This window comes from Rhopilema esculentum, chromosome 10 (genome assembly GCF_057945365.1).
Source record: "Rhopilema esculentum isolate cy_ngs chromosome 10, ASM5794536v1, whole genome shotgun sequence".
Lineage (NCBI taxonomy): Eukaryota > Metazoa > Cnidaria > Scyphozoa > Rhizostomeae > Rhizostomatidae > Rhopilema > Rhopilema esculentum.
The window spans coordinates 15,964,121-15,991,643 of NC_142824.1; the positions used below are offsets into that span (position 1 = coordinate 15,964,121).

Consider the following 27,523-nt stretch of genomic DNA (forward strand, 5'->3'; position numbering starts at 1 on the left):
GAAGTTCACGGAGCAACCCAACCCTGCGATGGAGCTGCTGTCACCATAGCAATAATATAGGTAAATTCAGAAAGACGCCATTTTGCAATCTTAGAGTTTCAGGCAGGACGTTGAATATAATCAAATAAAATTTTTGAGAAATAATGGAGGAGCTGGTGCAAACAGAAAATTTTATTGACAAAGAGCTTGAGGATGAAATCAGGAATGCGAAAGCCTATCTATTAAGAACGAGTTCAAAGGCTGGGGAAAATTTGTGAGTAGGCCTATCTTTTACAATAATTTTCTAAGGACACTTTCTTGCAAAAGTGTAAGCTTCTTTAATTTAGGTGCACGTGAGTTAACTGACGAGAGTTTTACTTTGAAGTGGATCGAGTTAAGTATTGTAAAGACTGTCTTCAATATGCAAGGTAATTGTGTTCCCAAGTCGTAACACTATAGGACTACTTCGAGACATGAAATCGCTATGGCCTATAGATATCGTATTAATTTTTTATTGAAAATGTAAAAATTAAAAATATTTCGAAAATAAATCTGGAAAAAATACATTTTTGATCAACTTAAGAGATTTTTGGTAATTCAGTTTTTCTGTCTTTAGTACCTATCTATCAAGGTGTCATTGCTAATATATATTAAATGAACTTTATGATATATAATATGTTATATGATATATATATATAAATATGAAAATATAATCGCATACAGTGTTAGTATGTTAGTAATTAAAAACACAATATTAACAAATAACATGGCTATGCAGAAATAAAAAGACAGGCCAGCCAAGAAGGTTGGTGTTGATACTTGAAATCAGCAGTATGCGCTGTATAACAAATGTTTGCAATTACATAAGAGTAGTTCTGGCAGGTTGGTTCAATCAAGGAGGACTTAAAATCCAGTTGCTTACCAAGGACTATTCTCTCCACCCAACCACACCCTGTAGCTTCATTGATACAGCAGTAAAGCCTTGTTGTTTTTGGTTCTTATCATTTGATTTAATTATCTATATGAAATTAAAATGCAGTGTGGTAAGAATGTGATGTGCAGGGCCTAGTCAGTTGGTGCAAATACAGTGCACAGAGTAGTCAACTAGTGCAAAAACTTGTGTAAAAATATTACAAAAAGGTCTTTTTGGTGCACAGATCTGATTCATGTCCATCATTGCACACATCAACTTACAGAAATCTTCAAGAAACAATATTCTGCCAGGAAAATTCTATGTGCTTTTGGATACTGTTACCTAGGGTGCTGTTTGAGGCCTTTTAATGCTTTGATAAAGGGAAGATTACTTATTACAAAACAGCCAACAATGCAGTAATTGAGTTTGTATTCAAGATTTATGATTTTCAATTATACGGATATTTTCTATTTCACCATGATGGTTAGAAAAAAGTTTAAAGATAAATGCAAGTTTGCAACATCTTATGGTCAGGGTAATTTGACTACTACTGGTGAGAAAAAGTCATCAATTTCAAATTTTGCAAATTTCTTCCTTTTTCTTCTTTTACTCTAACCAATTTTTATATTTTTTGAGAATAATCCTGAGATTCCAATCTTTTGTTAACATTCCTTTCCAATGTTGCAGATTTGAGAAAGCAAAAGAGTGTCATATACTTTTTCTGTTATGAGAATTTGTTGCTTCCTCCCTTTCATTAATTTTTAAGTCTTTGTTCGGGAGATGAATCATGCCCATCTTCTAGACATGCACTAGCCCTCGTTGCTGCATCATGTGCATTGTCATTCCAAGCCCTGACTGGAAGTTCAATAGTTGTGTGGTCCCAGACAGAACAGCTGTGCAAATGCTGTTTATTAATGCACATGTGCTGACCATGCAACACTGATTTGTTTAAGATGATATTGTTTCAAAACAAATGACTGAAAGTTTTGTCTCCCAAACAAGTCTTCACATAACAATATTGTGTGACCAAGAAATAACAAGAGAACAATGGATCAAGTGTTTCTTTTCTTTGTAGATAGTTATAAGTTTTTACAAAATGACAGCATTCTGTACCCCTGTGTGTGGCGGGTCAACATATCAAACAAAAACAGGCATAAATTGATAAAAAAGAATTGAAAAAATGGCAATTAATTGTAATTTTCAGCATTGAAAATCTTTGTAAGTGATGTTGCAGTTTAAAACTACACAATGACTCCTTCATGTGAGTGACTTTATTGCACATTCTTAGTTTTTTCTTTTTTTTCTGGATACCTATCCTTATGAACTTCAATAAATGATGTTTACAAAGATTTCAGATTCATGTCACTGTTGTTTGGCATATTCATATCCAATCAAATAAAGAATTTTTAGAGGTCAAGAACCTGGTGCACTCAATTTATTTGGATGTAAAAACAATATATCAAAGTAATAATATTTTAGTTTCATTTGAAGAAATATGATTGATTCATGATAAGATGATAAAATTCTAACATTTGTCTGTATGATTAATATCAGAACTGAGTATTTCTTCGAGTAACTAAAAGTGCCTTTTCCTTCCAAACTTGAATTCCCTCCAATCATAACACTGTACCAGCCAGCACATATCTTTTATGATTCATTATCCTCAAATTTTCATATATCTTGGATCAAAGGCTACATAGATCTTCTCAAATAGTAACTTAACTATATGAACTGAACTGTCAAGTTTGTGTGTGATTTGCATTCAAGGAATAAAATCATGGTGTTTGTGCCATCACGCATCTTGTGCCATTAAAAGTGCTGACAATAGTTTAACACTCTAGGACAATTTCATGACATGTAAAGCGCAATTGTGTGAAAAGGGACAATAATAATGAACAGAAAATTTGAAATTAAAATTTCATGCATCATTTTCTGCATTATATAAAGACAGTGATGCATTTCAGTCCACCTTTAAATTTTAGACTCTGCCATGAACCCTGTTTTTAATCAACCAACCTCAGAGTATAGCAGGTACACACATGCAATAACGAATAAGGTTGCATGCAGAAATTGTCCTAAGTTTCCTCGCTCTAGTTTCTAATTTCTGACTTTACGTGCAAGTATGTCTTCAATTTCTGACTTTACATTTTCAAATAAGATCTAGTTTCTCAAGTGCAGTATGTCTTCAATTACAATGTACATTATTGATAGCTTTTCTTCATTTAGGTACGATCACCTAGTATCAACAATAACAAAGATTCTAGAAGACAAACCACAAAATGCCTCAGGTAATTATTTAGGCATACTCTTATTATTGTTTATGTTTAAAATTTAGATGTAATAAAAAATTAGTTATTCAATTATGATAAAATTCATATCTTTAAAAGGGACTATTAGAAATGGGTAACAAAAGGAAAAGTAAAGTTAACCTTTGTTAATTCTTTTAATAAAGTTATCAGGTAATTGCTATAAAAGGCCCTTGGCATTTTTTTTACTATTGAAGTTTGTTTTCTTTAGATTGATAGTGCTTCTTATCAGTTTATTGCAGTTGATTGTGAAATTTGATTCCTGTTCACTAATTGGTTTCATATCATTTCGAGTTCACGACTTGGCTCTTACTAATTTAGTTATCTATATTTTGAGTAAATTCTTCTAGCAAATACCGTTTTTCTCAAGTAAGTACACTACGTCCTCATTAAAAAGCTATGTTTGAGGATGAATACTTTTTCAGCATGTGCCCTTATACATAACGATAGATTTGAAAGGTTCTAAATGTACCACCAGCCAAATGCAGTGTCGTACCTGTAATTTGCCTGTAGAGCTATTTTTACTAGATTCACACATTTCTACAACACACTGCAGAAAAAAAACAGATATAGACACCTAGAACATTATTTGGTTGTACCAGCGGTCTACCCCATATGCGCAATAACAGCAAAATGTTTTACATGTGGGGCTTTCTATTCCTTTATAGTTCCCTTTCTAAACTATTTTAGATTTGAAATGTATTGAAGTAACGATAGTTGCTGAAGATACGACAAGAAAAAATTCATTAAAGTCACCTTGTTTGACCTTTCTTCAAATATGCCCACATTATTCATAATTCGAGGTACTGAAAAGTGTGGATGTTTTTCTATATTTGCCTATATATGATTGTACGCTTATTCGTATTCGCCTGCTTATCCAAGTACGATATTCACTCACTCACTGCCATCAACTTAAATGAAAACAAACAGTAAAAATTGTCGATTTTGTAGAGTTTTTTTAATTGAAAGACTTTAGTTGAGAACAAGTCAAAAGTTGTTTGCTTTGGTGAAAAAATGAACAAAAAGCAAAAAGAACTTTGCTTTTCAATAAACCTGTTGGGAAATGAAAGAGTGTCCTGGCAAAGAGTCACATCGTATTGTTCTTTGCAAATGACTCAACCATCTGTTAGACTTCATACAACGAACTAAAATCCCGTTTCATGATGTCGGTTTAGACAAAAGAGAGGCAGAGAGGGAATTATGATTGTAATAGATCGTATGGGGTTGGATCATTGGGCAGGGACGCAAATCAAATTATTTTAGGAGGTTCAGGGCAAGTTGGGATGAATTGCGTACACTTCGGATGAATTGCGTAGACAAACCCTTCAAAACCAATTCGAGCAGTTAAACAACATGAAAATGTGAAAAGAATGTGTTGCTAATTTTCCTTGTTTTGCTAAACCTGTTCTTATGGAGCAACTAAACAAATTGGAATCGCATGTCTACCGAAACAGCACAAGTCTCCTGTGAGAGAAATTTTGAAATTGAAAGCATCTTCTTTCCCTCTGCAGTACTTCTAGAGACCTAAAAAACAGACTTTTCAGTTGTTATAAGTCACTTTCATGAAAATACAGTCCTCGGTGCATTAGAGAACAAGAAATAATGCCAATACAAAGGGCATGTCAATGAAACCATCTCGACGATCTTCTTTAGGAAGGATAAATAAAACAAATTAATTACACGTTTCGAGCGATATTCTTGCGTGTTCTTTGGCTTTTCATGATATTTCCTCATTGTTTGATAAACTATTTATTTCCTTTGTATCAAACGAAAAATATTTAAAATCATTTATAAGCACTTATTATCAATTTTATATCTATAATTTTCAGTTCAAAGATGTCCACAATAACATCTTCTAGCCTTATAAGATACTGCTTACATGCTTCTTGCTAGTTTGTCGTCTCCATGCATCAAACTTTACGTGGGGTCGTTCCGCACTATACCTCCTCTAGGTTTCCCCCTGACATACAAGATGGATAACAGGAAAGCTTCACATATTTGCTAGGATTGACTCTTTCCATTACACGCTTAGCAATGGCCTGAGAAAAATTTAACGTGCAGTGATGACTCATTTGTGCAATAATGAATGAAACTTGTACAATGATGAAAATAACATTTATGCAATGATGAAAACTTTATTTTCTTTTTGAATCTGCAAGCTTTCTAAACGATCAGTATCAAGATAACAAGCAGGCCCTTTAACTATAGTAAACATTCTAAAGTTGCGATGACTGTTTTCATTTAGAACAAAGTCGTTACATATGTAATTGTCTATCAGGTACCAAACCGAGTCGTTATCTTCTTAGGTTTTATTATCTTACTAGACAGACCATTTTCCCAATAAGACTTGCATTACCAACTGACGATGCTATTAATGCATAATTTTACTGTCGAAAAGATAGCTATAAAGTCAAATCTTTGCATGCTAAAAATCATATTTGATTCTGCTTCTTTGCAGCATTATTCCTGATATGCATGAGGCATGTTGTCACTGTGTTATATCATGTTTTGAAAAACCTGACCAGTTTTAAACTTTAAGGAAGGTTGAATATCGAAAAAATCATTTTGATTTTAGCATATTATATTTTTGCCTCATTCGTTATTGCTGTTTATCTTTTCTCAGAAATATTTGAAGACATAAGCAGAGAACAGAAAAGAAGTGCTTTTAAAACAGAACCAGATACCATCCAGGTATTTATTTAAAATGCATAATGTCCTATCATTTCTTGGATATGGCAGTTATATTTATTTCATATTGAGTATAAGTTTGAAATCATTTTCAACTTACGTTTGTCAGTAAGCTCACTATTATATACTTTAGAATTTTTTGTGTGCTACCAGCTGTGACTTATCGTAATCTTCATCACGTGTTGTCAAAAATGGCAACATTCAACTGGACCAAGACGGACTAAATGTTCACGAGGATACAAAGATCCTAGGGTATGGTTTTTCCAGAATGCTCAGTTTCCGTTTCCATATAGGCTAAGTATCTCTATTCATAAAGTGTTGCTTCAGCTGCTGGGTGATCAAATTAAGCGTGGCATTTGTTATGATCGAGTACATTTTTTATTGTCTGACACAATCCTGATATGAAGTTCAGATTCTAGAGGTCCCATGTTCATGACATTGCAATGAAAAGGGAGTGGGTTAGCAAAAGTTCAGAACTTTAAGATTTGTTTCTTGGGAGAAAGGTGTTCTCCTAGATTGTGTTCCCCAGTAAATTGCCATGTCCGCGCAATATATGTGGTATTGGAGAAGTAAAGGAAAAAGGTCGCCTAGAATTAAGCAGAATTCAAACTCAGTCATAGACACTATTGAGTTTGCCTGTGTTGGCACTCCGACTGAAGAGTTTCCATGGGTATATATACAATGGTTGTTTGATTATCTACTTTCATTTTTCCAGGATCAAGTTGAGGTGCTTTCTGAAGTTTATTTGGCAAATGAACACCGGTGCTTGTTTGAGGTATGAATTCATTTACCCAATCAGTTTTTGAATTCATACTTGATGATATGTTAAAAGAATAGTTAAAAATAATGCTGCAAATATTTGAAATCGACCGTAACAATGTAACTATGCTTTTCTAGAGAAAAGATGCGGATTTGCCAATCATGGCTGAAAATGAGATGGAAGAAGAAGGAAGACAAGTTCTTGGTGATGTTTTAGAGCATGCTCACTATTTTGAACAAGCGAATGTTGGTCTTGGAAGGGAGGAGACCTTTAGAGTATTCCTTGCAACCAAACAGCTATCGGATGCTTATTCATTTGAAGTGTGCCGATTTTGGGGTGAGTCTCTACCATCATGAGTGTCCGAATTAAAGGAGATCGTTTACGCTCAAATTGAACTGATAGGCCGATTTGGTTGTCTTCAAAAGTCGACATGAAACAAATTTGTCAGTGATTCCTAAAACATAAGAACAAATGTTTTTGTAATTAATCCCCCTTTGATAGTTGGTCTTCTTTGTTTCAACTAAGAAATAACTATGACCAGCCATTTTTCAGGTAAAATATTTGGCATTGAAGGAAACTATTATGTTGCTGAAGCTCAATTTAGAGAAGGAGAGGACCCATATGTCGATGAAGACGACACATCATCGCAGCAGGTAAGATGATCTAATTGAAGCAGAAACTAGATTGTTCGATGTTTTATCTAAACGTAAACATGTAGAACTTAGTTCATTTGACTTGTTCAAGCATTATGACTTGTTTATTGCTTTTTATAGACCTTGAGTATAGACTAGTAGGTGGGTTTAAAACAAAAAAGTTACCGCTAAACCAATTATCTTTAAATTGACTGACAGCTCTTTCTCATCCTGTTATAAACTTCTCATTCTAGGAAGCAACTGAAGCTAAAGAAACCTTGCTTCTTGCAGGTAATAACAATGTTTTAGCTACGTTTGCAATGTTTTTTTTGTGAAGAAACACATAAGATTTTATCGTTAGTTTTTGCAGATTTTTTGCAAGTCATTTATGACTCGTTCATAAATTTTTTTTGTACAAAAAGAACAGGAAGAACAGCTTTACAAACCTCCCCCCCCCCCCCCCCCCCCGCAGTGCTCCAAACCTAAATTGGTTTTGGTTAAGCTGTAAAGACTTGCTTAAAAGGTTCTCTGTAAAGACTTGCTTTAAAAGACTCTTCTTTATATTCTTTTTTCTCATCTTCATGTCAAGGGTTCCACTTTTCTCGTTTGGTCTTTAAAGTCGCTCTTTTTGCTTGCGCTTTGGAAATTTGTCTGCTCCCTCTTTTGTATTACCGCTTGCTATTTGTCTTTCGCCAGGAGCCATTTCAATTTGACTAAAATCTTCGTTTGCAGGTCCTTATTGCACCGACTGTTTTCATCCCTCGCTTCCTGTATTTAAACAAAAGCCGTATTTGATGTGTTAACAACCGCACTTTGAGCATCCCATTATTTTTCCTTATTTGTTTATTTTCTTCATTTTTTACTTATGCGTTTCACAAAGGCAGTTTTATTGTTCTCCAGCTTCCGAGTGACCTTGTTCTTTCCTGCCGCAGTGACTTCTTCCTGCCGCAGTGACTTCTTCCTGCCGCATTTCTTTATGTAGTCTTCAAGCATATAATGGCAGTATTGTGCAACCTTTTCTTCTCCTGGTATAATTTTTCTGTAAAACCACTTTATTTTATCTTTTTTCTCTCAACTATTTTTTTATTATTATTATCATTATTATTATTATTAACAATTTCTTTAACGTTGGCAAGAAAGAACAAAAAAATACATATATCTAATAAGCTAATCATTCGGTCTGTGTTCATTGCTCTTAATAGATAGGTTGTTAAATTTTGTTCTTTCTCTGTCTTTAAATGGATTGTAAAGTAAATTCTAAGCTAACGCAGCTTTTCCGTTAGTTCCCGTTTCCAAATTCTGGACCCCGAAGGCTTCGCCGTCGGTACAGTGGGGCATTGTGACAAACTTTTTGAGAAAAAAATCCGTTGCAGAAACGGAGAGGTTTTTGCCATGTATGGGTGCTCCGTCGGCTCACCCACTTTGTCGAAAAACAGACCTGAACACCACCCTTGACAACAATAGCAAGCGACATCCCTGCTCTTAGCGAGTTTCAGTTAATCGAGTTCCATCTGTGAATTCTTGAGCAATTAAGATCTCATCGGTCCTACTTTTTGAATTTCTAAAAACACGGTTTTCGAATTACTTGGAGGTATTGTCTCTGGAGGGTATGCATAAGCTATAGGAAGCACCCTTCACTCGTTTGCCCGGGTCCATATGAATAGCTATATTCTGTAGCAAGCAAAACATTCAAAGAAACCTCGCTAGTATTTCTTCTCGCTGCTATAAATTCGCTAAATTCAAAACACAAATCAAACAAATCAAATATGAACTTAACAAACAAGCGTAGCAAAACAAAGAAAAAGAACGTAAAAACGAAGGTAAATTATAATAAAAATAATAAAGTAAGTTGCTGTCTATTAGTATTCCAAAAGGCAAAAACAAACCCGTTCACCATGCTTGGCATGTAAGTGAATCAAAGGACAAAGAACTTTTCCAAACAGAAAATTATCGAAATTTCCTTTCTAATGTAGACATTGTTCACCACGAATTTGAAAGCCTAAGTAACGCAAGTAAGTAAGTAAGTAAGTAAGTAAGTAACCGTTTTATTTGCTTCTTGCAGAAGAACAGCAGTCAGAATTTGACGACATCCCTAAAGTAGATTACAAGCCACCGATTCCGATTCCCAAAGAAGAAATTGGAACTGGTTGCAACGCTAAAGTATATTTTGTTTGCAACGAACGTAAGTGATTTTCATACATGTTTATGATGGTTCTAAAGCATGCTTAATAAAACTGAATTTGGAACAATCAGAATCTTTATTTTGTCTGCATTCCTATGATTTTTTCTTCTGGTTCCCTAATTTATGTTCCCCAATTTTAGCTGGAAGGTCGTGGCATCGACTGCCGCCCGTTACACCGCAACAGATAAGCGTTTCACGAGTGATACGTAAGCTCATGACAGGAAGACTAGATGCTGAGGTACTTTCGCTTTCCATCTTCTTATTTAAAGACATTTAACTGGCTGTATGAAAATTTGAAAGAAGGTGAATTGATTAGCAAGAAAAACGTACTTTAGAAAGTACAGGATTTTTTATTTGAAATATGCATGTACGTTATACAGCCAAATAAGCTAGCTCGCCTAAAAAGGCTTTGTAAGTGAATCACAGCTCAACTGGCAATAAAAAGCCAAAAAGCCCTTGTTAAGTACCTAGTTACGTATCCAGTACCAAGACATACCAAAAAATATATTTTATAGGTATTTAGGTAACTGACTGCTTTGTTTCGCCGGCTGGACATATACTTTATCTAACTAAGCGAGTCAGATTACGCCAAGTTAAACAATCTGCATAGTTACAAGGCTATTGTGCGATACCCAGATATTCACTGGGTACTAATTACCCATTCTATAAATAGCTTTTAGTGAAGTTTAGAAGTTGGAGCTGCATATCATTCTATTCAGCACGTCAAATTGCGCCTGGAAACATAGTTTCGGTGATATAACTCGCATTGTAGTAAAGTTATAGTGTGATACTCAAAAGTGAACTTGGTACAAGTGCCCTAGTCTAAAAAAGCTTAGAGAAAAATGATCTCTACAAGCCCTGTCCTGTAAAGTAAGTCAACTTCCATGGTTGTGCTTGTTCCGCTTGCTTGCTGTTGTTGATTAAATTACGATACATAGTATTTTTCTGTCATTCTATTGTACCTACTTCGAGTAAAAACGGGACTCCCATTCTACTAACGTTTAATTCAAGTATATTACAACACACCTCGACTGGGGGTATGCACTAGTAAATTATACTCAAATGATGGATGATTGATCGAACACGTAACTGCCTTATTACACGAAAATAATGCGGTACATCAACTAACGCGAATTGAATAATTCCGCGGAATTTAATTTGTTTCATATCTGCGTAAATTTCTCCTCCGTTTTCAAATGTCAAGCGTTAAATAAACATCCGTTTATTTCATCCCACTTTAAAATTTTTTATGTAACTTTCAAAACTATTGAAAATGAACAGATTGCCTGATGGTATCTGCAATACATCATTATTATATCTGAAAAATGAGGATAATAGAAAGTGCCAAAACGTAAGCACCGGAAAGTTCTCTTTTCACTAGTTCTATTAAAAGGAGAACACCTTTTCCCAGTTTTAAGCAAGGTACAAAAGATACATTTGAATATCCTCATTATCAACCGTTCTCCCTGAAATTCCACATGTTCGTCATCATCTTCATCTTGCTAAATCCCTAGTACTTTTCGAGTCATCAAAATACTCTCTGATCAGGGGGTACTTGATCTCTTTCACCTTACCCATTAAATTGTCAATTTTTCAGGCTCATCCCACGTGACTGATACCCTTATTGAAATCTCCAATCTACCTTGATTTCAAGTATTTGTCATTTTTTTCCTGTACTGAATTTGAATATATTTCAGTAAAAAATATTTTGCTGACATTAGAAATTCGCGCTAATTAAATACCATTTTATAATTTTGTTGATTCGCGTTAGTTACCCCACATTTTGGAATCCAATCTCGCTATTCGCGTTTATTTGTGATCACATTATATTTTTCCGCGTTATTTCGTGTACCGCGTTATTTCCGTGTAATAATGTATTTCCCTCCTTTGTGAACAAATCGTTCTAAAATTTTGAATGCTACGTTGGACGTTACGAAATATTTGGTCCTGATATCTTGCGGCATACTTTTCAGGTCATCAGTTACCCCCCGTTTCCTGGCAATGAAGGTAATTACCTGCGAGCCCAGATTGCACGAATATCCGCATGTACACATATAAGTCCTCAAGGATATTATATATTTGAAGAAAATGAAGAAGATGACGACGAGGGAGTTGGTTAGTTGCTTCTTTTTTTCGTTATCGATTTGAGTAAAGTGTTAACATTTTTTTCGATATTGAAGCAATTTCTTTAAAATCTTTGCAAAGTATCAACTTAAGAACTGAAGTTATTCTAAAACTATGACTGATATGTTGATGTTTCCATTTTTGCAGGACCAGAAAAATTTGAGATGAACATAGATTTCGAAGGACTACCGATTGGTGAATTAACTGATGCATCACTGTCATTCTGGGTTCACCACATGCCCTACATCCTACCGCAGGTCAGTTAAATTTTATCTCCTTGCCCTGAGCAACAAAATTAACATCCCGCCCCTTAAAAGTAATTCTATTTCACACATAATTAGTGCAAATTCTATAAGGCTTATTTATTTCACATCAAACTTTCGTTAACCATTTTTTGAAAACTCTGTTTCATCTAGTTTCAAATGGGAAAATTCTGAGAAAATGCTTTAAATTCTTGTTACTAAAAGAAAAATCACTTAGAAAAGTTCCTCTGTTGTGAACAAAACTAAAGTCGATTAGAGAAAATCTGACATTTTAAACATTAGCAACGAATTTGGACAATTTGACACCTTTTTTAGTAACAATATGGCAGCTTCTTTTCTTAACGTTAGCGTTCCGAACTTGATTTGCAAACAAGGACATTGAAAATTTAAGATACTGAAACATTTTGTTTTCGCTTCAGTTAATCTCATCGAGGGCCCATTATTTAAAAACTTGCTTTTCAGGGAAGATGTTCCTGGTTCAATCCAACCCTACCGTCCGAGGAAGAAGAAGAGGAGGAAGACGAAGATGACGAAAGGGAAGAACCGGACGAACCAGAACCCGAGAGTGGCCCACCATTGCTCACACCAATTTCAGAAGACAACGGCAAGCCATTGCTCTATTTTGCTTTTATGATTTTAACCATTCTTTGAGAAGATCTGTTTGTGTTTTCTTAAAAAATCTTTTGTTGAAATACCCCCCCCCCCCCCTCTTTGGAAAACAGTGACATCACTGATGAGGTCGGAAAAAAAGATACCTATGGACCTCTTACAATTCAAAAACCTGACCATGGCTTTACAATTTGTATTTTACAGAAGTGGATGGTATGCCTGCATGGACAGCACAAAAATCAACTAATTTGATACCACAATATGCAATCGCAGTGCTACACTCAAACCTTTGGCCGGGGGCCCATGCATACTGTGTTGACAAGTAAGGATGGACATTACTTACTGCCTCTTAACCCCGGGGGGTCTACTTAATATATTAAATACCCGGGAATGTGCCTGCCAACAGGGGACCATTTTCAGCTGGAAATATAGGACATGATTATATCTTTGTCACTATTTTCCGGCACAAATATGCCGATTGAAGAAACTTGTCCCACGACAGTTCATATTTGCCATGAAAATGTCAAAACATCTTAGATAAGAACTTCCAAAGGTAATAATAAAGAAAAAACAGAAACATTTCTTCAAAGAAGATGGTCATCCTTTTTTATCCAAATTTGAAAAAGGCTTAAATTTATGCTTCAAGAAGATGTGAACTCTCTGTAGCAATCAACAAAATGTATTTTCAGTAGAACTGTTTTTAAGGTTAACCATCAGTTTTTTCAATCTTATTTAAGGACGGGTTAAAATATTTTCAGAATGTTTTCAGGCCTTGAATACTTTGCTTACCAACAAACAATCATGAGCTGTAAACGGTACATGTTTTGCGACTTTAACCTTGCAGGAAATTTGAAAACCTCTACGTAGGATGGGGGCTTAGGTATAGTGCAGAGAATTACAGCCCACCAGTGCCACCACCAACCCAGGATGAATACCCGAGTGGTCCCGAGGTTACAGAAGCAGAGGACCCAACAGTGGAGGCTGAGCGAGCGATGGAAGCCGCGCAGCAAGAAGCCAGAGAGCAAGAAGAGGAGGAGGAGGAGAGCGAAGAGTATGAAGATGATTAGAGTGTTGAAAATGGAATTTTGAAAACTTGTTCACTTGTACATAATGCTGGTAAACTTTGTAATTAATATCGTAAACAAAATTGTGCGATACTTTTTTAAGGAAATCGAAGCGATATTGTCATTATTAAGTGCCATAAAGCAAAATATCGAGTAGTTGTTCCTTTCGTACACAACTAGGTAGCATCTTTAACATCAAAACAATTGTAACAATTACACCAGGTAGGTCTTATTCCCACAGAAGAATAACAAAACCAGGAGTGATAAAACCAGGAATAATAAAACCAGAAGTCTAGATTTTATAAAAACCTAAAATGTTGTCCAATTCAGTGTAAATCATACGAATAAAAATGACTTGAGAAAAATCAATTGGACTAGTTAAGCTTCACTATTCAAATGAACTCTTGTCATTAAGGGTTTGCTAAGACGTATCCTTGTAGTATACTGTTTTGCAGCGCAAGTGACTGCGATTGCAATGCGAAAATTGATCAATCAGTTGCCATGCGACATTGGGAAGGTGGCCATTTGTTTATAATTGTCTGCATTCTCTGAAAAAAAAGATGAGAGCCTTACCATTTCGGAAAGTTGAATAAGTTTTCTTTGGTATTAGTAGTACCTGACCTACGCAAAAGATTCGATTTCGTAAGAAAACCAAATTTTTACTTAACTAACGACAAAAATTCTTGGCTTATTCTTTCCTTTCATATTTCTAATAATTGCATCCAAGCAAAAGCAATATTTAGCTGAAAAAATGAGAATGTAAGCTATCCCTGCCAAAATTTTGTAGATCGCATACCCGAAAATTTGGATTCGGTTTCAAAAAATCACTTTAGAATTTAATTATTTTCTGTAAGAATTAAAGGCCACAATATTTATTTCCTTTTAGAAAGGGATATGAGATCTAATATATTTTCACAATCCGCTTTTTTTAATCTTATAATTGCTGTTTTTCACAACTGGTTCAAAGCAGAGATTGTTCATGCAATCGTACGGTATTAACGAAAGACAATTTAAGAACCAAACATTGTATTTTCAAGACCTAGACCATGATAATCTAGAAAGGATTGAAAAAAGTTACCTTTATTTTCTAATTGAGATGATCAAATCCACCAATTCTCCTCAAATCAACAAACTCGCTTTGAGTACCAAAGCAAGATCTATAAAAATAGTAGATTCTAATAAAACACGGGCTTTTGCAAAAAATCACCAGCAAACTAGGCCTTATGTTCATATAAATGTGTAAAAATTATAAGGTACTGCAAAAAGGCCATGAACGTACTTTATTGCCATACTGAAGGGTCTTGACTGAATGGGCGTGGGCAGTGTGGGCGTGGGCAGTGTGGGCGTCGGCAGTGTGGGCGTCGGCAGTGTAGGCGTCGGCAGTGTAGGCGTCGGCAGTGTAGGCGTCGCCAGCTCCTTCACCAACGGGTGAATTTATGCGGCCAGAGGAATCAGAACACTGTGAAAGAAACAAACAAAACAAATTAGTATTGTCGATGAGAAGACGCTGACAATAATTACAACTTGCAAGAATATGTACTTCATTACTTGGATTTGTTGCAAGATAATTTCGTAGAATTCTGTAAACCACACTTCAAAAATGAAACAATTTGTATGTACATGGCATCAACTACAAGTCATATGATCATGTTGTTTCACATTTAATTGATCTACTTGCAATTTTCGCTCAATAATTTTCCACGGATATGTCTGGTTTTTTCAAGTTTAGTGACTTAAAAAGTTGATCGATAGAATCCATGTTCGAAGTTTCGAAACGAAATAACAGCAGAACCACGAACGTTTTGAAACCGAGAAAGAAACACTGTCAGCATGGACCCAGCACATCGAGCATATCATCATTTGTAACGTCTAGCTCGCGAGCTTCCCAACACGTGTTTGGCACACGAACTAACAAACGAAAAATCCTCCCAGACGTGAGATCCGACCACTTGCCCACGAATGGCAAATAACAACGACAAGACTTCTTCGCGTCAGCTCGAGAAAGCTAATGACCAAAACAATATTGAACCGAAGCTGTTAGAAATACTTAGCATATATACAATACATACCTTGCTACAAATTAAAATATTTTACCTTTTTAAGATGCCACTAAACTAGGCAGGTTTTGGTGACTTACTTGAAAAATGCTCTATCTTGAAACATCTTCGATGTAAGAAGGGAACTTCCAGTGTAGAGAAAATAGATACGATCAAAGGTTAAACTCACGCTTCAATCCGTTTATTCAGTGACAAGAAATTCAATTTATGCCAAGGCGAACGAGACAGGAATGAATCCCGACGGGCGCTGTCTGCTATACATACGATGCGTACTCTTAACATACCAAGGAACAATAATACGGTATTCTGGGCATTTTGCTTTATCTGTTCTTTTAGATATCCGTGCTTGTTGGCATCGTAAACGGTGATCATAACTGTATCGTTGATGCACTTCGTCGACGTATAGAAAAAGTAGCGTCCGAACTGGTGATAGAACAGAACGACTTCTAAAAATCCTGTGAACGGTTCACATTTTATGCCTGGCCTTTAAAAGTTCCATGATAGAGAAGCAAGCCAAAACTCAAAAGAATATTGTGTAGCATCGAAAGGTTTTTCAATGTTTCATACATCTCTTTTGAATTGGGCAAATCTAATCTAATGTAAGGGGGTTTCCAGTTAACAGGGGCTGAAGAGACGACGCTTTCATAATCAGCATTTTGTAGCAATAAAAAGAAAAATATAGCTTTTGTTAATTTCTCAAAACACATTTATGGAAACTAATATCAAAAGAACTAAAACGAAAGTCAACAAGCAAATTCATATATGTATCAGTTGATAAAATGTTCGTTGACAGGCACAGGCTTCAACTGGTATAACGAATGGCTTTCAAATACAGCATCCACGGGGAGTTTTCTACGACTCATTCATCGCGACAGTTTGACTTGACGACGTGACACGACTAGTACCGTCCGGCGGCTGATCTTGGAGGAGCAGACGACTCGCTGTACCTATATCACAAAATTTTCATACAAGATCGTGAAAAGATGATACAACGTCACAATTTATACGCGAAAGGTCAATGGTGCATTGATGCATACACAACATCTTTTTTCATTGTGCCTAAAATTCATTACAAAATCACATTTGCGATGTTAGAGATGTAACTCCATTTCCGACAACATCGGCACGAAATGAGGAAATGAGAAAACCAACCTCTGCCAACAGTAACCAAACTGTTGAAGGGCCTAACAAACGAATTTGCACAAACTTGTTTCTCTGCTGATTGGCATGACTGGTTGCCCAAAGAATAATATAACCCACTTCAATGGGAAATAACTGCTTTATAAAAGGCATTTTTACAGCAAAGAGCTTAGCAAAAATGAGCATTATATCCATTTTATTTTTACTGTTTATTGGTCAACAGCCTTTCAACTTGCCGAGTACCCCTGGGTGTTCTTTTTCTTGCACCACTTGTCAATGCTACGATTACTGATCCTGCAGCCAGCAAAATGAATATAAATAAAGAAAACATCAAGACTCACCTTTTTGCCTGTGATGTACTATAAGGTGAAGCATAGCTGTCCTGTGGTTGTCTATAGCTTGCATAGGGATCAGAGGATCTTGCATAAGGATCAGAGGATCTTGCATAAGGATCTGAAGACCTTGGGTACGGGTCTCTTGAATATGCATCACCTCGTGAATAACTTTCCCGGCTGTAATAAGGATCTCGTGCATATGGATCCCTGGCATAAGGATCTGAGCTTCTGGGAGGTAAGTATTCTCTTCTGAAATTAGCAAATGAAATCACAACATGAAAAAAGAGGCTTAAACACCAACATTTCCTAATTTCAAGAAAGCACGACTAAGTTTTGGTTTAAAAATATATATATTCTATATTTATTGAATAGAAAATTATGAATAAAATTATAATAAAATAGCTGAAAATATGAATACAATTAAAAATAGCTTTCAAAGATATAAAAAATACGAGCTATCACATTATACCCAACTGTCATTGTCTCTAACATACAATGATTTGAATTTTTTAAAAATCAGTTCAACATTAAAAAGGATTATTTTTCAAATCAAACAAATCAAACAATTAATTCCAACGATGACTTTAATATATCATGCCTGGCTGGAGGTGGACTTCTGCTCCTCCCTCTGTAGGAAGCGGCATATTCAACAGGTCTACGTGCAGGTGGCGGGGCTCTGTCATAACTCTCATACCCTCTTGGCACAGGACGGTCGTAATCATACCCCCTAGGGTAATCGTCATAGCTTCTTGGGGGTGGCCTCTCATAATAATAGTCTCTGCTTTCTCTTGGCTCCCTTGACTCTCTCGGCTCTCTCGAGTCCCTTGGTGGTGGGGCTCTAGATCTTGGCGACGGGGGCAGCTCACGCCTTGAGGAGCCTCTTGGTGGTGGTGGGGGTGGTGGTCCGCGTCTTCCTCCTTTGGCTCTACAATGAATTTCACTAGTACAATGACAGAAAGAACATATGCAATGTGTAGAAATCTAGTACACATAGACCATTGCAATCCAATGTCAAGCGTAAACTGAAACAATATGCGCGCGCATCCAGGTAGGCAGAGATGTACTTCACACTCAATGAATTACCTTGACTTCTAGGATGCTAGTGATAAAAAGAACGTGGAGTGCAGACAACAAGATTTTCCTTGCAAAACAGCAGAACAAACGAGCACCTCTAAGGGGACCAATATGGAAATATAGTCTGTTTGACCTTTTTATGTTATCCATGCCATTGAAATTAGGCGTGTTTATCTCTTTTTAATTTCTATTATTGCATCATTTTATTATTTTGGTAACTTGTATAACTTGTAAATAAAATTAGTTTGACTTCCAGCGTGGGGGCCACATGGAGAGGGCGGGGCCTTGAAAATTTATTATGACTGGCAATAATTTTGACATTTTCAAAGATATTTTCAAATGAACTTTCTAGCTCAAAGCTATGCCATACGTATGATTCATTTAAAAAATTTTACCTTAATATTTCTAACATGATAATTCAAATATTTAAACAAGCACTGTAATTACTTACAATCTTTTGGGACACTCTCTTGCCCTTAAATAAATAAATAGATATATATATATATATATAATTAATTATATACATCTTTTTCTTGAATCGTCAACAGTTCAACAAATGAAAACAATGCAAGAAAGTGGAAAAGGGGCTAGAAAAAGACTCACTTAAAGGGGCTATGTCATGGTTTTGGAAACAAACCAAATACACAGGACATTGTGCGTTTCTAGCCTGATTTGCACATCGGGAAAATGGAGGATGGTGCTCCGGTGCATTGACAAGCTCGATAAATTGTATTTTCTGAGCGTATTCATCGAACATGGAATAGACAAATGCTATATTTAAGCATATGTACTGACTATTGAAACGAAAAGCTTCATTCAATCATGACGAAGATATTCCGTTTCTCTTGGTAAATTTAGATGGAATTAGGAACTCTACAACAGAATGATTACTCCAAATATGTCCTTCAAACTTTAATAATGCTTTTCGCTCATAATCTACATCAGTAAGGTAGGTTTTTAGTGTCATTTTGGCCAATTTATATAAATAGCTCCCTGCGAGTTATGGTATCCTAGCCGTTTAAGTGGCCATTGTTCTATGTATCGCCATCCTTTATCCAAAGAAATATGGTGATAAGACTGAAGAAAGAGTCTTTATTATTTGTTTCCTTTCATAAAACATGCAAAAATGCCAAAGCTTCGCAAGATGAGCATGAATACAAAAAACTGTTCTATTCCATATTGGTTTTCCTATTGAATGTAGGTTGTTTCACCCAAACAACTTTCGCAAACTGGTGTGTTGTCACGCGGTGTGTCCCTTGTGACACAGCCACTTTAAAACCAAGCGATTTGAAAAGAGATTTGTAGCTTAAAATAGCCCAGTGTTAGTACTTTAGAATAGCAAAACTGAAATAAATTTTTTACTAGAGCAAAAAATTCTGAAATTGAATACCATGCCCTATACCGTTCAGGGTGTAATGGAACAAAACAAGCATTTTCTAATGACACTGGACCATCTGGATTTGTTCTAACATACAATGCATGCTAAATATCTTGAAACTCTGACATCAGTTTGCAAGGTCAAATTTGGCCACCCTTCTCTCCCCCAAAGAATAATGTTGGCAGCAAATAGTAACTATAAACCAAAAGGGGCAAATTTTCTGCCCCCTTCCCCCCTAAATTTGATTTCCTGGTAAGGAATTTTGTCAGCCCCTTTTGCAGAGTACTCTAGCAGAGTTGGAGCCACTATGGCTGAGCAACAAACAATCAGCCGGAAAATATATAAGTGACAAATTTTAATAAGAAATCTTCAGTCATGTTAGACTATATATCAATGTTTTGGCACAATTGTGAAAATTAATAGACAGCATTCTGTCAGTAGTAAGAGTCCCAAATTGTTGCATACAGTGTACACTTGTCACCAATTTCTAAAAAAGTTTCAGCACCCTCATAAACCAACTGTCCTCCTTCAAATTTGCTCTGGATCCGCCCCTAGGTCTATAAAGGTTGCTTGTTATAACTGGACTAGACTAAATACATATATATGGTATGCTAGCTCTGCTTTTTATTATTATTTAATATTAAGCTTGAAAGAAAGCTTTTCAGTACAATAGATTCTAAAGGAGGCATGAGGAACAAAACGGAAAATTTAGGAGAAAAATACCAGTGTCCTTTTTGACCACATTCATAACACTGGTTATCATCTTTGTCATCCACATGAAGCTTACTTCTTGCCATCTGTAACAAAATTTGGTGACAAAATATTAAACTGGACTCACATTTTGATGATGTAATATCTAATAATATGATGCTATTTGTTGCATAGAAAAGGATTGTTGTAAGTTGCTACTCAGGATTTCAATGTTAATGCAAAGAAACAACACTCTCTAAAGTTGTTGCTGTTTCTAGTTGTTTTGTTCCTGGAGAAATTAGGAATTTTGATGCTCATATTGGTGCTAATTAAGGGGACAATTGCATATTTAATTACTGGCCGTTAAACAAGAGAAACTTATTTTGGTGTCAGCATTTTGAAATAAGTTTATATGCTTGGGGTAGAATTCTCACTTAGAGGTAATGATGGCAAGAATTTCTTCCAAAGAAAGTTGACATGGTTTACATTAAGCCTTTGACTCTTTCTTATTGACCATTTGATAGAAAGGTCCTCCTATTTATATTCAGTTACCTGACAAATTTAGACAAGTTTTGTTCTATTTTCGTATTTCTATCCTTGGTGTATCTGAGATGGTTGGGATAATGCTGTTTAAAAACATTATTAGCTAGATCAATGTAAGATTTATGCATATTACTTCCTGTATATCATGCTATTAGACTAACAAGCCCCACTCAGAGAACACGGATCCTATATAATAACGATGAATTAAACGTAATCTCACTATTGCAAAAGGTTATTTGCAATCAGTTATCCCAAGATTACAAAAAAAAATTCAAAACAACAACATATGATTTTCCTTAGCCTGTTTCAGAAGTTCTCTGTTCCAGAATATGTCAGAATGCAAGAAGTTCAGGATTGACCCAGGACAAATATATATGGCAGATAACATTATCGATAGTAAGAAAAGTTCAATAATTTGGTTCAGAGGTCATGAAACAGAGATGACTCTCAATGACATCAAGAACGTTTTACATGCCAATGAAAGAGGAGCAGGAGAAACCAACAATACCAAAGGAAGGTTTCAAAATATATTTGACTGCATGTCATTCAACATCAGGTAACAATATTACTTTTAACTTACAACAAAATTGTACACAGAAAGAGTGAATTACATTCATAATGTTTAAAGTAAAGCCCACTATCAAGTCATGATACTCAAGAAGCTTTAGAAAGATTAACAAAAAAGAATGATCAGCTTTACACTTCAATTTGCAGGTGAAGACCATAAATGCATTATCTTGTAATAATGACAAATTTTTAAGGTGGTAATTGATAAGGTAGCCATTGCTTTAAAATGTAATAACAACATGGTTCACCTAAGCAAAACCTGTCAGGAAAGTACGATTTTAGCAATGACTAACAGTTTTAGTTTGATCTAATATGAATAACAATTACTTTTGCAATGTATATAAATTTACAGTAGTAAAAGTACAAACATTAAAGACAACATGAAAAGCTTGAAGCCCACCCAAACTAATTCCTTCATTGTAATTTTCAAGATGAACTTACTTCAACTTGTATTCTAACACCTTGAAAAGTGGAATCATGAAGCCTCTCCACTGCTTCATGGGCTGCATCTTTACTATTGAATATCTGAAAGTAGATGGAGACACTGCTTATAATATAGATAAAGGGGATTGTTTATTCAAAGTATCTATGCAGCGAAATTTTATGTCCTGCTTTTTTCAAGAGTTATATTTCCCCATCTTTTCCAATACGTTTGATACCAAAGTTGTCATAATTTGACCAGCAGAAGTATGCTTAATCAGAGTTTGAAATTGAGTAGCACTTGAAAAATACCAAGGCCAGTTTGTGACAACACAGTGATGAGTCAGGTCAAACTGCGGTTGTACAGAATAGGTATTTGTTTTGTGCACTTGTATAAAAGTTGGTTTTGTCTTTTAATTTTCAAATATTTTAGTGTACATCAGAACAATTGATGTAGGCACTGACAGTAAATAAACCATCCATCGACATCGACATTGACATCCATCGTGTCTTTTCTGGCCTTTTCCAAACCCAGTGAATCCTATTTAATGTGTGAAGAACACGGAGCCAGATAGAGAGAGAGATAGTCTGTTGACTGTAGAATTCTGATCTGAACTCAACTAAAATTACTTAAAAATTAATATGCTTGTATATAAAAATCAAAATGCTGATTAAGGATGGGTTAAGATGCCGAACGAATTAATGAAATGTGACAAAGAAAGATCTAGGCATAGAACGGAAGACGTTGAGTCAGCATGGTTTAGAGGAGTGGAGCTGTAAACAGTGGCAAAGGGAATGTCCTATGGTATGTGATGCTGTTAATGACATAGGGGGATGTCATGACGATGGTAAGCTTGATGAATTAGTAGGAAGTGAGTGTAAAATGGTCTGAGAATGGTCACTACAATATATTGCGCGGATGAGTCTGCAAATGATAACGAAGAAACAATAACAGGGCCCATGCCACCAGGGGGACTGTGGTGAACTTTTTTGCAAAGCAAGTAGTTTGAAGCTGCAGTTATAAGGGAAAGAAGTCTTGGCCCCTTACTTTTGCTAGCCTTGCCCCCACCTCCAAATTTGTTGCGTGGGTCCTGGTACCAACCAAAGTTCTGTGTCAGACAGTGAATAAGAGAGAGGTGGACTATGGAGTTGTAAATGTAGGTACGGACAATCTGGGGACAAATAATTTAGAATACGTCTAGAAATCAGTTGCAAGCATATGCCTGTGTGTTCATAAACCAAGGCCTGTCATTGGTTACTTATGATTTTGGCATGACGAGCTGTTTTCTTTTTATCGCCAATGGTATACACATGAGGAGCCTCACCCAAAAAAAGTGAGGAAAATCCTTTGTTCCTGCCTAAAAAGCACATTTTTCATTTTTTTATTTTGCCTCCATATCCTATCCTTTTTGGCATATTAAACTGTCTTTTTGTACCAAAGTGAAACTGAGATACGATATTACCATCCCTTTTTTATATATTTGGTATAAAAACTTACAACAACGAGCTACCTAAAACAGTATGTACAAACTACTAAATTACATCACAAGGACGGAACCCAGGAGGAGTAATATAACATCAGGCCTTGCCCGGAAAGGCGCTCGATCGAGCGCGCACGCCTAGAGCGCACCCAAAAAAAGCCTTGGAGAGCGATTTATAGAGCCCCTCAAAACGTAAAAACAATATTAACACGGAGCAAAATAAATTTTTGGAATTTTTTGAATCAACTTGATCAAGCATAAACAATCTTCCCAACAGACCGCAATATTATGATTTGCGTAAGATTACCCCTTGAGAAAAAAGTCAGCAAATTCAATGTTGGGTTTTCGATATAATTTTTAATCTAATAACCCTCTAATAACCATCAAGGACACGGGCAATCAAGCATATTCTCCGGCAGATTCATTTGATTTTCGAGCAAGCGTTATTCTTCTATTGAAGTATAAATTATTTTCTGTTTTTTTAATAACTTAAAATCGCCTGTGCAAATCAGCGATCACGTTTCCGTCCAAATTATCGCATTGCTTTTCATTTTTAATTTGCTTTTGCGAGTAGTAGATGTTCTAGCGTTTCTATAGAATGGATAACATGAAAAAAGGAAACAAAGTTAAATGTTCGATTTAAAGCCATGCGTTTTGATGAAGCAATATGTGAAGCTGAACATAACAGTAGTGATACTGACACTGATAAAAGCTCATCAAATGATGGCAACTTACATATCTAGAAAAATCTGAGCAACTTTGCGATTTTGTTCTATTATATTTCTATATTTATATTAACATAGTGTTTGTTGAATGTTTTGTTATTTCATATTATGGTGCTTTCTGGTATCATAGTTGAATTTCATATTTAACATTCTTCCGAAGCTTTCGATATGAAGCTCTCGATCTCCTAAAGCTCTCGAAGGATACTCTCAAGGAAATTTACTTAGAGGTGCGAAATAGAGCGCCTAGAGTTTCTAAGGGGCTCTTTTTATGGAGCACCTTCATTTTACTTAGAGCAAGGCCTGATAACATGACTGCCCCCTGGGAAATGACATGTATCTAAATATAACTAATAATACAACTATAATACTACATATACATATACTAGATTATAATACTACATATATAGTAAAATACAACATATATGTATACAGTAAATACTTAAGCCCGTTTCACATTGGACGCCATTGGAAAATACGTTATAATGTTCAAGGTTTAAACCTAATATGCAATTTATTGAGAAAATTGGTATGGAGTCAAGATGGATATTCATTAACACTATAATAAACCTAGTGTCAAATGCAAAATGGGCAAAAAAAGAAAAAAAAGAAAAATAAGTAGGCATACAAAACTATGTGAAAAGGGACTTGGTGGCAAGAAGACAGTGACCTTATTCGAATCTACCAGTTCTGTGAATGTATTGGAGAGTTAAATCGATTATATTTTTGTTAAGGTCATTTGGGAGGTCTTTATCGCCATATAATAAAAGTTCTATCAAAACCTCATTTGAAAGATTGTTATAACCTAATGATTGTACCAATTCAAAGACTCTAGGGAGAAGATTTCGATGTTCAATTTCAAGGCAGAGCAGAGCAACAAAAAGTGTTCCGTAGTCTCGATACCATCGTTGTTAGGGCACATTGGGTTTATGGAATCACTAAAATTGTGCTTGAATTTATGAAAGCTTAATATTACTAACTGTAAAGGTCTATGGCAAAGTACCCCACTTTAAAAATATAACAAGGGGGAAATTTTTGGTCTGGGTCTTTACCATATTGTTTTTAGCGTATAAAACTGCCCCAGCCTTAAAATAAAAAAGGGGGAAAATTTCAGCTGGGGTCTTTTTCCTATCGTTTTTAGCATATCAGATTGTCATGTGTTACAAAGTTTCATTTTATTGTACTCACTTACAGCAGAGATATCGTAATATCGCCACTAGAGTCTAGGGGCAAAGTACCCAGCTAAAAATAACTGAAGGGAGCAATTTTCAGTTGGGGTCCATATCCTATCTTTTTCAGCATATCAAACTACCAATTACTGCAAAGTTTCATGCTAGTATCGTAATTTGCACAATTCAACCTCATAAGTGATTTAACAGGCCTGATTAAATGGTTTCTCCTCTACTCATCACTGTGACATCACAGGGGGAAATAAAATCTTTTAATGCAACTGCAAAATGTGCATACTTTGACACTCAATAAAAAAAAGAACCATTTAACTTAAACGGAATTCTGTTTTTTATTTCCTTTAGATGAGCTGTGAATCACTATTGCTTGCCGCAAACAGTCAGGCCTGCTTTAAATAGTGCAATTCACAGGAAAATAACCTGACGGTTGGGTGGATGCCCAAGATCACATCTTGTTGTCTGGTAGTTCCCAATCTTATGAACACTTCAAGCTGGCGTAATAATGATAACAAATAGAAGAGGTTTTGTTGACAGATTTAGAAAAATGACTTCATCATATATCTAAATGACTAAGTTATCTGTTTGTTAACTTTCAATGTTGAAGTATTTAGGTACAATATAACCTCAATGATGCAAAAACATACTGCAGTGACACAGATTGGTTTAAAATAGGTAGGTTCACCAAACCTAGGCACAATATTCATGCCAAGGACATTATGAGAGAAGTTTCACAAAATCCTTAATGTGGAGTGAAAATTGGTGGTGTATAGTACTCCAACTTACATTTGGCTGATGACACAACATTAATGTGCAATTTAGATTTGGAGTTACTAGATCTTTTGAGGCAAGTAAAAAAGATCAGCAAGAAAAGAGGTCCTGCTTTTGGACACCAAGAAAACAAAGATCATGGTTGAAAAATGTAATTGAGCAGATAGAGGAGTTTATGTTCATGAAGAGAAAATCAAAGAGATTAATAGTTTTGTTTATCTGAGGTTCAGTTATTGACACGCCATGTAGAAGCAGCAAGGTAATGAGAAAAATGCTTGCAATTGCAAGGTCTAGTTGCAGAAAATTTTAACTTCTGGAAAAACTGAGGAGATCAACCAAGCTGAAATTATGGCTAAGGGTGAGAGTCCTGGGCATTCACAGAAATGGACCTAGGAAAAGGCTGACTCATTTGACCTAGGAGAAGGTTACTTTGAGGAAGAAGAGTTTCCTTGGTCACATTACATGAAAGGGAGGTATGGAAAGGTGCATTATCGAGGGAAAGGTTGAGGGAAAGGCAAGTAAAGGAAGGCCACTGACATCAAAGGCAAGTGACATTGTAAATTGGTTGGGGGAGGTTTGGCTAATGCTGTTTTTCAGGTTATTGAACAAGAAAGGTGACATGCTCTTGTAATGGCCACAGCAGTGCATCAAGCGCCAACTGACATAAAGAAAAAGAAGACAAAGAAAAAGAAGACAAAGAAAAAGAGTAGGGCACACATTACACTGAAGAGTTTATGCCTAAAGAAGGTAACAAATTTCTTCTGAAGCTGTAAGTGAGGATTCAAGTAGGATTGGTCAAGTCATCCCCATGCTGAAATTCCATGGTTCAAGAAGGACAAGAAAAGGAGTTACAAAGCAAAAGAAGAGAGTACAGTGGTAGATATTGCCTTACTTTAAAGAAAATACGAGTATTTGCAAAGCCCGGTTATTTAAACTGGATTGAGCTTCGAAGTCAGGTGTCAAACATTGGTTTTTGGATTTCCAACAAAGGTTTATCTCAGGACACATTGTGCTCCTTACTAATATCACCAATGATTTATATAACAACATTGCAATTTTCTTGTAATAGAAATAACAGTAATTTACTGGCTAATAATGTTATTCAATCGGAATAACTTCGGATTTAAACTAAAAATGAATTCGAATTTGAACAAAGCAGATGAGTTGTTTGCCTGCCTAGGAAAACATCTTGAGTTGAGCTATATATAATTTAGCACGATGCCAGACAAAAATATTTCAAAACTAGTTAATGGCTTCATTATCTCTTTGAATGTTTTCTTTAGGCAAGAGGTAGGTAGAATTTAGGCCCAAAAAAGTCATACCACAAAGGCGAAATTTTTCACAATGTCGGCTCTTTCTAAAGATCCAAACTGCTTACAAAGGTCCTCGATATCTCGCTCTGTGCAGCGCGGTGGTAGGTTACCGATGTATATCTTTGCAACTCCGTTTTTGCTTGAGGTTTTCATGACGGTTTCTTCCTCGGTCTAAGCGATACTTCAGGTCAGTCTTCTCCCTCTCGTCCCCGCTTCACCTAACGGTCATAAATAGATAGAAGTGAGTTTGATCTGTGATATATGGCCTATCCTCTACCCACAAGGCAATATGGTCACAGGGAGGATGACCCTCTTTACCACTCTCACC

At 35.8% G+C, this 27,523-nt stretch overlaps 2 protein-coding genes and 1 long non-coding RNA gene across 5 annotated transcripts in view; 1 reads left to right on the forward strand and 2 right to left on the reverse strand.

The window, feature by feature from the left end:
- The window catches only part of LOC148959503 (uncharacterized), a 228,097-nt gene that overhangs the window by 165,304 nt on the left and 35,270 nt on the right, over positions 1-27,523 (reverse strand). The gene's annotated exons all lie outside the window — the stretch shown is intronic.
- On the forward strand, positions 49-17,277 carry LOC135684387 (radial spoke head protein 4 homolog A). The gene is made up of 14 exons (XM_089110421.1): positions 49-253; positions 3,119-3,180; positions 5,822-5,889; positions 6,602-6,661; positions 6,784-6,982; positions 7,199-7,299; positions 7,533-7,569; positions 9,341-9,460; positions 9,601-9,698; positions 11,434-11,575; positions 11,732-11,841; positions 12,310-12,451; positions 12,661-12,778; positions 13,301-17,277. The coding sequence occupies exons 1-14, from the start codon at positions 144-146 to the stop codon at positions 13,521-13,523; spliced, it is 1,590 nt and encodes a 529-aa protein (XP_088966547.1). The 5' UTR covers positions 49-143; the 3' UTR covers positions 13,524-17,277.
- Positions 13,812-27,475, reverse strand: LOC135684396 (uncharacterized). 3 transcript variants are annotated; one of them, XR_016144117.1, is made up of 10 exons: positions 27,205-27,475; positions 21,746-21,829; positions 20,228-20,301; positions 18,578-18,601; positions 17,651-17,977; positions 17,059-17,301; positions 14,861-14,979; positions 14,800-14,830; positions 14,599-14,677; positions 13,812-14,068 (listed from the first exon to the last, which is right to left on the reverse strand). XR_016144117.1 is itself a non-coding variant. In XM_065199947.2 (7 exons), the coding sequence occupies exons 1-7, from the start codon at positions 27,346-27,348 to the stop codon at positions 16,476-16,478; spliced, it is 945 nt and encodes a 314-aa protein (XP_065056019.2). In that variant the 5' UTR covers positions 27,349-27,473; the 3' UTR covers positions 16,257-16,475. The 3 variants fall into 3 exon arrangements, 1 of the variants encoding a protein (XP_065056019.2); XR_016144116.1 differs by having other exon boundaries at positions 14,800-14,979; XM_065199947.2 differs by lacking the exons at positions 13,812-14,068; positions 14,599-14,677; positions 14,800-14,830; positions 14,861-14,979 and adding an exon at positions 16,257-16,524 and having other exon boundaries at positions 27,205-27,473.

What these genes read in the sequence shown, in the direction of transcription:
- LOC135684387 (XM_089110421.1), top strand. Translation starts at nt 144, where the DNA reads ATGGAGGAGCTGGTGCAAACAGAAAATTTTATTGACAAAGAGCTTGAG. An exon ending in CAGAACCAGATACCATCCAG is followed by an intron (nt 5,890 to 6,601) that starts GTATTTATTTAA and finishes TCATTTTTCCAG; the next exon opens with GATCAAGTTGAGGTGCTTTC. An exon ending in ACCAATTTCAGAAGACAACG is followed by an intron (nt 12,452 to 12,660) that starts GCAAGCCATTGC and finishes TGTATTTTACAG; the next exon opens with AAGTGGATGGTATGCCTGCA.
- LOC135684396 (XM_065199947.2), bottom strand. Translation starts at nt 27,348, where the DNA reads ATGAAAACCTCAAGCAAAAACGGAGTTGCAAAGATATACATCGGTAAC. An exon ending in TGAAAAATTTCGCCTTTGTG is followed by an intron (nt 21,830 to 27,204) that starts GTATGACTTTTT and finishes ATCTACTTTCAG; the next exon opens with ATATTCAATAGTAAAGATGC. An exon ending in TGTGGTCAAAAAGGACACTG is followed by an intron (nt 18,602 to 20,227) that starts GTATTTTTCTCC and finishes TATTTATTTAAG; the next exon opens with GGCAAGAGAGTGTCCCAAAA.